Raw genomic sequence first — 12,292 nt, 5'->3', positions numbered from 1 at the left:
CACAAAAACATTTAATACTACAAATAGTGTTATTAATACAGAACCGCAGAGAAATTCAATGGTAAAGAAAATAAATCAGTAATGGTCTTGATTACACACACACTGTGTGAGTCTTCTTATATTTTTGAAAACACAAGATGTTCAAAATTACAACCCAGAACCAAATATGGCTGATATAGATCAGTTGTTACTGATAACTATTGATTAGTTTTGATTAACTGATGCCATCAACTTTGCTTAGCTGACCGTGAGACGTTGAGAGGCTAAAACCTTTCCTCTGCGTACATGCCCCAGAATGCTGTGCGGTTCTGGACTGGAGCTCAGTGAAAACCCACTGGACGTATCATCTATTGATACCGACAACGTGTCTATCGCAATATATCTACTTTTTGTGCTTTAACGCGCCTTACAAACAGGAATTGGAAACAGAAAAGTCAGTAAGTTAGTACCTGTAACGGGAGGTGGGCTGTGTGCAATTGTGCGATTCTCCTCAGGACCCATCACACTCTTCATGTCAGACTCTGCCACTGGAGGGTGACAAACTAATATCCTGCAGGTGTACACGCAACGCTTTCGGGCGTCTAAAGTGCTCCAGTACACCCTGGAACATCTGAGGAAAATAAAATGTTTTCGGATTGATGAGCAATGTCAATTTCCTCTGCGGTTAATACAGTTCATTTCTGCCAATCACTGATAATAATGACAACGTCTAGATTAAAAACTCCACTTACTGGTATCCAACTGGGAAGAGCTTCCGTTTGCAGTCTGAGAGCTCAGTCAGTATTCCCAAACAATCAATTGTCATGGAGCCTGCGGTGACACAGTGTGTGAGTCAGTGTTCAGCACACAGAGGAAATAAAAGTTAAGAAAAAGAAAAGGCAGGGTGTAAAATCAATGTTTAGCAACAGCATATCACCTATTATCATGTGGACATTTTCAGGCTCCAGCCCTGCCAGCCACTTCCTCCTGAGACTGATCCCTTCCAGGTCCACCAGGATCCTGCGGGTTACCTCAAACCCTGTCACCACCTGGTAGGAAAATACGCAAACAGAAGAGATGAGGGGAAAACCTCACAGCACGAACGCACATGAACTGCTTCTGCTCTCTACAGTGTGATAAGACATAAGAATTTATATCCCGTTATGACGTTTTAACATTTTGCCACATAATTAAAAACTTCAGGCTAGCATAGCGTAGTTTATAACTGTAAAAATGTTGGAAAGTGATAGATGGTGTAAACTGAAAATGTTATAATGCATTTATAAACAAAGCAAACTCTTTAAAAAAAACACTGCGCCAAGAAACACCGAAGGAAACAAAATGAAAACTTATGAAGAAGAAATGAGCACAACTTCCTTCTTCACAAAACAGAAACAAAAATAAAGCGGCATGAGATTTTGTTGTCTTCGGTAAAGGACCACACGCCATTTCTCCGGCTGGCGATAGACTAGCGGATTTGTTTTGGGTCGTATTTACCCAGAATGCCCTGCTCTGTGGTCCGCTTCCTGCTTTTGAAGTTCCATTTAATCAAACCGAGACCTGGGTTTTTAGGTTTTAAAGTGGACCAAATGCATCCAACCCTTTTCAGACTTTTATTGGTAAAAAAATAAATAAGTGAACAGACATTTTCTGCGTTACACTACCACATAAAACTCCAGTGAAATGCATCGTTTTACGGCTGTAATGGGAAGAAATGTGCAGAAGCTCCAAGAATATCAATAATTATGCTGCCCTTATTTACCTCCCCCTTGATGAGGTCCCTGTGCTTTGGACAGTAGACTTTCCTGTCTTCCAGGAACACACAGTGGCAGTTGCGGGCACACATGAAGTGGTAGCTGCTGGTGCAGGAGGTGAGGCAGCAGCCCACAGTGGCCCCTGTCTTCTCGCACCTTTCACAGTTCTGCACAAAAAGCACGGCAGGTTGAGAACATCTGCAGATTAGATGCACGCCGAAAGAGAGGTTACGTGGACGGAGGGCCTCACCGTTTGCCTTCCCCTGAGAACAGCGGTGTGAACGTTTTTCAAAGCTCCGTCGTCATCTTCAAACACCTCCGCAGACCAGAGAGCGCAGTTCACGTGAGCCCACTCGTTCTGACCGATGTATAGCAGCCTGCCGCAGTCCTAAAAAAACGCAAGAGAGATGTTTCCAGGTGATAAAGACCTGATTCTTTTGACGCTGTGAAGCGAGTTGCGATTGTTGGGGACTTACATTGGTGTACTCGTCTCCGTACTGGAGGCACAGCACACACTGCCTGGTGTCGGTGATGCCTGGAGGAGGAAGAGGGGGTTCAGGACTGTCCTCGTGATCTTAAGGGAAAATAAAGCACGTTTTAAAGAAAACGAGAGGATCCATGCATTTGGAGTCATTTATTTGTTTTCATTGGCTTACCTGCCAGGAGGTCAGGTGGCGGTGGCAGTGAAGGAGGTAGCGGAGGAGGTGAAGCTGGTGAATCTAGCTTGGCAGGGTTCTTGGGCTGCGGAGCTGGGATGATCTTTTTCATGAAGTGGGGGTGAACGGCCCGGCAAAGCTCCTGCCTCTCCTGCCACTGGGCGTAGTTGTGGTCCAGGGATGGAGGAAGGACGGCGTTGGGGAGAAGCCCACTGCTGGTGAACAGTACCAGTATTTAGTGGGACAAATATCACTTATCGTGTTATTTATTATAGTGTTGCAGTGAAAATGCCCCTCATTGGGTTTTCAGTCGGGTAGAATGATGAGACCAGGATGTTGATGCAAGTACCATACAGCAAAGACTCAATAAAATCAAAGGTAGGGTTCATGTGTGAGAACACGTATTCTCCAGCAAATCCCAGAGATGAGTTGAAATTATAAACACTAATATACAGAATTGTATTGGTTTGTAATATTATAATTTTAAAATTCATGCTTTTAGTAGCGATAAATGGAATACTAACAGAAATAAAGGCTTTCAAATATCCATCTGTGTGTATTAATATGTTAAAATATTACTGAGCTACTTATTGAATCGGTCTGTATATAACTGGGTATGAAGTGGATCCATTTGTTTTGTAAGGTACCCAAGGTTTTCTTCTGAAACGGCACGTTTAAATAAACGTAATCGAAACCAATTTTACAGTCGGTGGTGACGAAGCTGTGACGAGTGTGTAAACAAAAATCTAGCATTAAAATAAAACACAGATCTGGAGGGAAAACACTGAAGCACTGAAGCTCATCCAAAGAGTTTTTGTCAAGCTGAGCGATGCTGATGATCTGAAGCTTCGAGCCTCGGATCATCAGCAGAGGAGGCATCCAGAAACAAATCCTCCCGGCGACAGCCTCATGATCCACGCGTTGCATCGCTGGGTTTAATGCGACGGCCGAAGCGATCCAGAACGCAGCAGTCCGAGCTAACAAGTAAACCACAAACACGTATCGAAGGCCCTCTGAGAGAAAACCGACACGGTTGCGGTTTGCCTCCCTCAAAGTCGGGAGGCAGGCGGAGTAAACGGTGTGAGGAAGCTGACAACTAAATCCGACTGACTGGCTGGGTAAGAGAACGAGTGAGCAACAGAGACAGGGTGAATGAAGTTTTCAGGAAAAACCTCAGCATGCAGAAAAACATCCCTCCAATATCAAGAGGTTGATTAAGACATATATAAACCCACATCTTATTCCTTCTTTCTATAATTACAGAGCTGCGCTTCTTGCAAACATCACAAAATCTCAGATTACAGCAGTATTACTGGTCAAAGCTTCTGCTTCTCTGTAATTACCAACGTAGCTTAGAACAGCGTTTGAGAAATGATAGCAAATCACACATTTGTTAATACCACCGACTGCCAGGGACTTTCACTTAAAATACAGACTCCCAGACTTTATTCGTATTAGGGTGAGCTTTTATTTCGCTCGTTATAAAAGAATGCTTTCCCCAATTTGATCTCCGTGCTTCCAGTTTCAGCTTGGCACGAGATGTTCCGATATCAAATAACCTCAAAAGCCAAATGACAGTTTATACAGCCCATTACCGAGACGGGGAAAATACCAAACATTATTTAATCACGATTGCGTTTTGCTACAACGGGATAGAAACTCACTTGGCATTGACTTTTTGCCTTTCCCAGAACCTGGATTCCTTCACTTTGAACCACGGGAAGATTCGGTCCATTTGCTGAAACAGAAAACAAATAAATTCAGTGGAGTTCACATGTCAGCGCGGACTCGTCTACGAGGGCGAAGCGGCGTTGGACGACGCCGGTCTTTGTAGATCACAACGCTGACACTTGACATCGTAAGGATGAGTTTTGGCCAAACATGAGGAAACTACTATTCAAACCGTCTGAGTATGTGTGAACTATTTGTCTTTGTTTCAGCTGCAATTTTGCAGCAATGACGCTAAACTGAAGTTAGTTTAGGAATCTTACCCGAATGAAGAAAGACTTCACCATGCTGTTTGCTTTCCTGCTCTCAGGTTGGCCTCCGTCGCTGTTGAAGGCCGTCTGAATGATTCGCACGACGTCGTCGCTGAACTCCACCTGGGAGGCGAAGCATAAAAACACAAGCACAGCATGACTAATACAGAAAACAAAAAACGCCCCACCCAGATCCAGGTGATCATCTTTCAATCCACATCCCAGGTTTGCCCAGAGATGGCTAAAATAACATTGCTTGAAATCTTCCTGAAAGTATTTTATATGTCTTGTCCATCTTTTCTTTAAACAAATATAGTTGCAACTTAGCAATTTTCCTTTCAATTAAATGTTTCAATTTATGTTCAATATTGTTTAAATAATTTTAGGTCTTATTTCTGTGGCATAAAACCAATAACTGTGTGAGAAAAAGAGGAGAGGCAGGTTTGAAGAGGAAGATTTAACATTCACAACATGCTGAATATCCAGGCATTTTATGTTTAAGTACGTAAGTAATAAGGCTTTTCCTTTTAGCTATGTATGTCACGCATTTATGCTATTATATGTTTTTGTTCATATCTCATTTTAGTGCAAAATCTTTCTGAGCAAATAAATGGTTTTGGTTTTTCAGCCAAACAATCAATTAATTAAAAGATTAATCATTAAAAAGTTGCAGCCAAATTCGTCTTGGGCGATAAAAACTTAAAATACACTTTTTTTTTATTTGTCACTCTGTCAGATTATAAAGTGGACTCCAGCTGTGGTGGAGTGAGCAAGTTGTAGTATTGATTTGGTGATTGTTTGTTTCTTGGTATGCGTTCTGCTTATTGTAACCTTTTTATTACACGGCAGCCGTCAACACAGAAAATCAAACCCAACGGAAAAGTCAAGTCAATCAACCAGGAAGCTCCTCATTCCTGAGCATTTCAAATCATCCGTGTCATGTCGGCATTAAAAATGCAGCAGCTGTTCAAAACCGTGTTTACAGTAGATGTGATCCCACTTTGCCTGCCTTCATTAAATATGAATGTGCATCAAGTACCTCTCATTAAAGAGCAGCAGACTCCAAATTTTGTCTGTTGTAGCTTTGCTATAAAGACCGACGTCAGTTACTCACCAATGAATTGTAACGGCCCTGATCCATCTTTTTCTCAACAGACTCGAGATCCGGAGGGGAGTCGCTGGGAGGGGTCGGGGGGACCTCCGTCAGGACCGGCGGATCTGGGCCCTCCGGGGACCGTCGGGATGGAAGACTCTCCTCTGTTTCTGGATTCAGCTCTGGAGGCTTCACCGCCTGTCGCACGATAAGCGCAACACGTCCGTACAGCTGAGGCTTCATTTTGTTTTAACCCTTTCATGCACAGTGGTCTCTACAGTGGACAGCTGTCTAAAAGCTATTTTCTTGTGGATTTTTATGTTATAAATCAGATAACCACTAAAGAACAACACTACTGATGTGTTTTTCAAATAACAACTTTGTATTTGGAGAAAATTACAATTGATCACCTAAAAAAAATATATATATTTTTCCAAAACAAAATTTCCTACCTTTTTTTTTATGCCTTAAATTTAAAAAAAAAAAAAAAAAATCCTGACATAAAGGATCATAATTCATGCATGAAAGGGTTAAACTCATCTACATCAACTCTCGTGTGGCAGCGCCGTCTGAGACGCCGGTTTGTGTTTCTCACCTGTCTGTAGCGCAGCAGGTGCGTGGATGTGCGCGAGTTGAGCAGAGCGTTGAGAACGTTGCGGATGCAGCCCTGAAGCTCCCTCTCCAGCGCCGTCCTCCACTCGGCCGGGCGGCGCTCCGTGCATTTGGTGCAGGTGTAGGCCGCGCTCTGTGGCAGCTTCGACAGCAGCTCGAACGTTTCGTCTGACGGACAGAGATACGACCGGCCATTAAGGCCCCTGCCACTCGGTTTACTGCCTGTCGGCATTCGATCAGGACTGCCTGTCAGGCCTCAGACATCGAGCGTGCTTTATTAGTATTATGGCGTCTGCGTGGCGACGCGGTTACCTGTAAGGTTCTCACACTTGCCATGAACCCATTTCTTGCAGCGACTGCACTCCATCTTCTTGCAGTCACAGTCGTCCTCTTCAAAGCACTTATCACACAGTGGGCAGAGGTTCCCTACAGGAAAAGTTTAGAACCAGATGAAATGTGCTTTGACAACATTTTTGATGCCATCTGCAGCATTTCCTACACCAACTGGAAGTGGTAAAGCCTTCAAAACGTATTTGTTTTTAAATTGCAGTAGAATAAACATTCCTTAAATTTGGGAACATTTCAGAGATGAGAAAAAAAAAAGTGTTTATGTAAATTATGTGTGCCACAAGTATTAGCACTTAAGCTGGTAGTATTTTTGCACAACCTGATTTTGTTGGTCATTTTGGCATTTTCTTGCAACTTTCCACAAGGTTGCAGTATAGAGACAGATCTTAGACCATTTTCTCTCTCTTCAGATCGTCTTCACTTTGTGTCCTCTGAACACACGGTTCAATTTAAAGACCCAGTAGTGTCAGGCAAACTCCACATATTTACATTTGGGAGGGTATGTCATCTAATTAGCATCTAATGGTTGTTATGGAGACTTGTTGACTAAATAAGTCCATCATTTGTCTAGTTCTCCAATAGTGAAATTTGGAGAGATAACCTCCTTTCCTTTCTCATTTAGCTTTGTTTCAGTTCTATTGTGTTTTTTTGTTTTGCTTTACTTTTTAATTATTACTCTCACAAAAAACTAGCAAGTGGAATGTTTTCATGTCTTTCTCATTTTGAAGAGTAGCTAAGAAAAACCGGCCATATTTTTATCCCAGCACCAGAATCAGCACCAATAACTGATTAAAAGTTCCTCTGAGCAGAAATGAATATATACTGGAGCTTAATTTATTTTAAAACTATTTTTTAGGGATATCTTTAAGAATGAATTTGAGATTTGGCAAGTATTTTTTTTTCACCTTGATGTGCTTTATATTTCAAACTAACTACAGATTTTTCTCACTTTAATGGTGAGTAAAAGGGAAAATTATTTCAAGGATTTTTGCCCATCTTTACCAGAGGGTGTTGTAACATTGACTGAAGTTATTAATTTCTTTCAAGTCTAAGAAAGAAAAAGCAGAAGTGCTGAACTAGTGACCGGCACGTTGACCTCCCTCACCTTTAGAAAACAGTTTGGCACAGTCGTGACACATGGAGAAATCATGTGACCACTGGGCGTCCCAGGACTTCCCAGGTTTGGTGGCTCCACAACTCTTACAGCGCACACACTTGGTACAAATCTGAGGGAGGGAGGGGGGGAAACAAACAAACAAACAAACAAATAAAAAAAAAATAAAACACATGAGCGTAAAGACCAAAGCGCTTCAGTAAAATGTGTAACAATTGTGAAAGTGGATGAGGGGGAAATATTTTTGATAGACACAAGCTGTGTAGTTCAAGTGAATTGAGAAGATAAGCAGTGAACCCACAAGAGGAAGGAGAGGAGGAAAGAGAGTGTGAAATTTGCTTAGAAGTGGGTGGGAGTACAGAGATGCTGATCCGTACCCAGACTCTCTTCTTCTTGGTAGGTCTGCTGGGGTAGTTGGGACCCAGGCACTCCGGGTGATAGCTGTTACGGCACTTATCGCACTCTAGCAGCTGCTGCTGCGTTGCAAAAGGCCAAAAGGAAGATGAGGAAAAAAAATTTAAATAACAAATGAGGCACTGATAACTCTTTTTAAAAGTTCTACACTCACATTTTTAAAGTACTTGACGTTAAAATGTTGACTATTTCGCGATACAATCTGACAGGAGTTTAGGCCGACGGGTGCAGCTGAAACCAGATTTAAAATTTTTTGTTCCCCTCATCGTTTCCTGTTTCAGGGGAGATCAAAATTATCTGCACATGTTAAATATCAGAATAAGAAGAGATTTTTTTTTTTTTTATACAGATTTTTTTTATTTTTACTAGCCTCGTGTTCAAATGTTTACATGGATTTCCTTAGTATTTGATAAAATGGCCTTCAGAAACATCTGGATTTCTTTCCACAAGCATCTCACAGTAGTTTGCTGGAAAGTTGGCTCTTTGCTCCAGAAAGAACCGGTGGAACCGGTGAGAGGTTTTTTAGGCAAACGTTTCACCGTGGATAATGACTCTCTCAGATCAGAACATGGGAGAAGTAACTCCTTGCTGAGGAGTACGATGGATGTCCAAAATAATTTTCCTGAAGTAGAGTGTTTGCAGAGTTGCGACAAAAAGACATCCACGAGTATGTCCCCATTTCAGTTAAACGTTGAGAGACGTTGCCACACCGTCATCATCTAGGTTTCCCCATTTAGCTTATGAAAAATTCTGTATTTAAAGGAAAGTATAAATACATTTTTATTTGAATGTTCTCAGTTTTCTGGCATTCTGCAAACAAATGAAACATGAAAAGCTTGGTCTGGTAGAGCAGGGGATTTTTTTTTTCTTTGCCTTTTTACACAGGGTATGTAAATATCTGGTTTCAGCTGCAGCTGGGAGTGCAGACTTCTGCGAGCGACGCTCTGCTTTACGAGCCGATATCTTCTGAAACAAACGGCTGAACTGAGTCATCCAGCACACATCCTTCATCTTTTTATAAAGATTTACAAACAACAAGCCGAGCCATTGATCGAAATTAATGCACACAGAGGCTTCAATGGGTTGCTTAGATTAAATATGTTCACACATAATTCTTAAATGGCAGCCATACAAGGCTCACGCTGTGCAGATTTTGCACAGGGTGTGAGTTCAATAATAAAAGCATGGCAGGAAGCCAGGAAGCTGATTAAATGATGCGTGCTGGCAGGACTAGCGAGCATCTTTCCTTTCAGGAGATTCTCCTCCCTGTCAGTTTCAACTGAGCTGCTTTTGTCTCCAGCTGTAGACTGTACTAAAAGGCTTACTTTGGCTTTCTGGTGCTGGCGCCCACAGGCCTGGCAGAACCGGCAGCGTCGACAGCACCAGTTCTCAAACTGCTCCTGGAGGGGGCGCTCTGACTCCCCCAAGCAGAAGAGGTGGAATGGTTCGCAGCACACCTGGCAGAACACAAACTGGAGGGAGAACAAAAGTTTAGAGGGGGGCAGAGACAAAAAGTGAAGGCACAGGGAATTTAATTAAGAAGCTGAAAACAAATCTTTCCAAGGCTTCACTATTCGGTTTCTGACTTTTTTTTTTTAATCCTTGAGAAAGTAATAAAACCTCTGAACCTTTTCGTGTTTCATCACAGAACAACCACAAGCTTCATTCATGATTTCATTTTTTTATTCAAATCACCTTTAGATGCAATTACAGCAGCACTTCTTTTAGGTTAAACATTAATTGTTCCCACTTTAGACAGAAATGTTTTTCTTTGATTTGTAGCTTCAGCTCAGTCAAACTGGATGCTCTGTGAACATCCATGTTTAAGTCTAATGCTGCCACCACCATGTTTCACAGTAGGAATGGTGTGTTTTGCAACCCAAACCTCATTTACAAGTGGCCTAAAATGACAAAGTTGGTCTTTTTTTTTTTTTTTCTTTTGTTGCAAAAAGGTTTGACGGGTGTAAATATTTTCACAGTGTGGTTATTTTTCTTACTTCGACATTTCCACTGCTTGCACACAGGAAGCAGAGTACCCGGGGTGTGACGGGCACAGAGGTGAGCAGGCCGAGTCCACCAGCTTCCCACACCTTCTCCACATCATGGTCCCTCTTGAAATCCACTCTGATTCGATGCACTCCGTCGCAGGGAGCTCGGGACTTCACCTGGTCCCTAGTCGAGGGAGTGCTCAGCAAGTTTAAAGTACTGCTGCTGGGCGGTTTTGTTGTCAGCGGCTTTTTCGGATGAACGAAAGAGTAGGGGAGTGTGTGTTAAAAAGCTTTTAATTACACACTGCAACACTTTTGGTCCAGTTTCTAGTGCAAATATCTTAGTGCAATTGAAATGAAACTAAAAACACAAGTAAGTTTTCAGCACGACTTATTTTAAGTTGACAATAAAAGTTAAATAATCTGAAAATGGAACAACTTAAACCTACTACTTTTTCATTTATATTAATGAATTATTGACTTAAAACTTTTTCTTTCTTTTTTTTTTTTTTCAGCCTCGTCTCAAGTGAACAAGGATGTTTGTACCGGACCAAACCTACTTGGTAAGATTTTGTAGGCTTACCTTGTCTTTTGTTCTCTGTTTCGGAGATGGAGGAATAGTGCGGGAAGTCGGCTTCTTTGATGTTTTTGAGTCAACTATGGAAAAAGGAAATGATACGAGTCTTAAGTAGAACAACAACCATGTCAGATTTAAGGAAATTTTCCTCTTTTTTTTTTTTTTTAATTTGGCCACTTGTGACCTTCGCTGATGGCGATCAGACTCAAGGTGAGAAAACAAACACAGGGCCGCTGCCAGCTCTACTGCTACACCACTTGAAGCACCAAGGAAATGTAGTTGCATTGAGCCATTACAAAACACCCAGTTCTTGGTATCATTTAAATATTACTACAGGAAGAAAACAATCATGTACCCATTGTGGCCGAGCTCTGCTGTTGTGTTGAGTGCTGTTGGGGTTTTTTCTTGGGTTCGCTCAGAGAAATCTTGGGTGAAGCGTCCTTCTTTGCAGCCACCTGACTCGCAGGTGTCCACTGTGAGGGCTGCTGACACTGAGTCGACTGTGAGGGAGAGCTCTGGGCTGAAGATGACGAGGAGGAAGAGGAAGAAGACGACGACGAAGAGGACGAGGAAGAGGAACTAAGTGAAGACGAAGACGCGGGGGAAGAAGCTTGAACAGACTGGTGTGGCTTGTGTCCCTTTTTACTGGAGGTGCCGCTTGTGAATGGAATCTGTTTGGCGTCCGGCGTCAGAGGTGGGGAGTGAGGCTGGGACGTGCCCGGCCCCGGGGTCTGCGCTTGCTCTGCTGGGGCGGGGGACGAGGCGATGGCTGGTGATGACTGCTTGGACAGCGGCTGCTGTTTGGACTTCTCCTCCATCAGCTTTAGAGGGGGGGTCTCGCTATTTCTCCGAGCAGGGTCCTCCTTTGAAGGAGCGGAAGGCGGTTTGGGGGCAGACTCCGAACTGGGGGCTTTTAACGGATTGAGACCCTCTTTCCGCTCCGAAAACTTCTTTTTCTTGTCCTTCTTGCCTTTCCCTTGCTTTTGGAGAAACATTTTTGAAGGCATCCACTGCAAATTCTGACATTTTCTCATCCTGAAAGTTGAACATAAAAAGCGTAAACTTTACTTTTCTTAAAAGAAAATTAAAGAAACATAAAATATTGTGGAAAACATACTGATTTTTTTTTTTTTTTTTATTCCGTGCATGGTTTGTTTTTTTATTGCAACTATGGACGTGAAGTCTGTTAATAAAATCTCAAATGGATTTATTTACGTGCAAATTATTTCTTACAGTTGGTTAAAACCTTGTGGTGCACGGATCAGAGATTTTTGTCACTAGCATCTTACAGTACTGGTTAGTGAGGTTAGCTTGGATAGCAGTCCTAAAAAATTAGCCTTCCTGTTATTTGCACAAAGTCTTGATCTCTCTCACTTTCTGCCAGGCTGAATAAACCACAGACAACTCCATTAAGTCCATAAGCTAAGACTTACTTGCAGCACTGCTTCTTAATGTTTCGCCCTCCAAACTTGGGCTTGTCTAGACAGTTTGTGCATTCGCCACAGTCTTCTGGAACCTGGCAGCCTGAGCACTGGCCGCAGCGGCGGGACCGGCGGCCCTTTTTGGGAGGAGCTTCTTGAACGGCCTTCTGTCGCGTCTCTCTTGGCTTTATGGGAGGAGACTGGGGCTCTGCCTCCTCTGAGCCTGCTACTGATGACTTGTCTGTTAAATGAAATCCAGCACATATTAGCATTAAGAGTAAAAATTTTACACTTTGTTGCATTTAAGTCTGTTGAGAGTGAAAAGAATTCAAAGCAATTCTGTGAACAAAGCCGATA

The 12,292-nt window shown here is 42.5% G+C and overlaps 1 protein-coding gene across 3 annotated transcripts in view; it reads right to left on the bottom strand.

The window, feature by feature from the left end:
* Window positions 1-12,292, bottom strand: part of kmt2a (lysine (K)-specific methyltransferase 2A) — a 39,528-nt gene that overhangs the window by 13,294 nt on the left and 13,942 nt on the right. Inside the window, exons 5-23 of one of the 3 annotated variants that reach the window (XM_015048508.1) lie at window positions 11,948-12,176; window positions 10,870-11,549; window positions 10,521-10,594; window positions 9,947-10,183; window positions 9,275-9,421; window positions 7,913-8,011; window positions 7,527-7,647; window positions 6,386-6,499; window positions 6,057-6,241; window positions 5,483-5,659; window positions 4,381-4,491; window positions 4,054-4,127; window positions 2,390-2,604; window positions 2,210-2,307; window positions 1,984-2,121; window positions 1,742-1,900; window positions 917-1,028; window positions 732-810; window positions 450-610 (exon numbers count right to left, since the gene is read on the bottom strand). In XM_015048508.1, coding sequence (XP_014903994.1) covers window positions 450-610; window positions 732-810; window positions 917-1,028; window positions 1,742-1,900; window positions 1,984-2,121; window positions 2,210-2,307; window positions 2,390-2,604; window positions 4,054-4,127; window positions 4,381-4,491; window positions 5,483-5,659; window positions 6,057-6,241; window positions 6,386-6,499; window positions 7,527-7,647; window positions 7,913-8,011; window positions 9,275-9,421; window positions 9,947-10,183; window positions 10,521-10,594; window positions 10,870-11,549; window positions 11,948-12,176 — 3,210 coding nt within the window. The remainder of the gene's footprint in view (window positions 1-449; window positions 611-731; window positions 811-916; window positions 1,029-1,741; window positions 1,901-1,983; window positions 2,122-2,209; window positions 2,308-2,389; window positions 2,605-4,053; window positions 4,128-4,380; window positions 4,492-5,482; window positions 5,660-6,056; window positions 6,242-6,385; window positions 6,500-7,526; window positions 7,648-7,912; window positions 8,012-9,274; window positions 9,422-9,946; window positions 10,184-10,520; window positions 10,595-10,869; window positions 11,550-11,947; window positions 12,177-12,292) is intronic. The other 2 variants (XM_015048510.1, XM_015048509.1) reach the window with 2 other exon arrangements.

The sequence above is a fragment of the Poecilia latipinna genome, unplaced genomic scaffold (assembly GCF_001443285.1).
Source record: "Poecilia latipinna isolate Pla-1442-1.1 unplaced genomic scaffold, P_latipinna-1.0 Scaffold889, whole genome shotgun sequence".
Lineage (NCBI taxonomy): Eukaryota > Metazoa > Chordata > Actinopteri > Cyprinodontiformes > Poeciliidae > Poecilia > Poecilia latipinna.
This window is presented reverse-complemented; position numbering and strand designations above follow the sequence as displayed.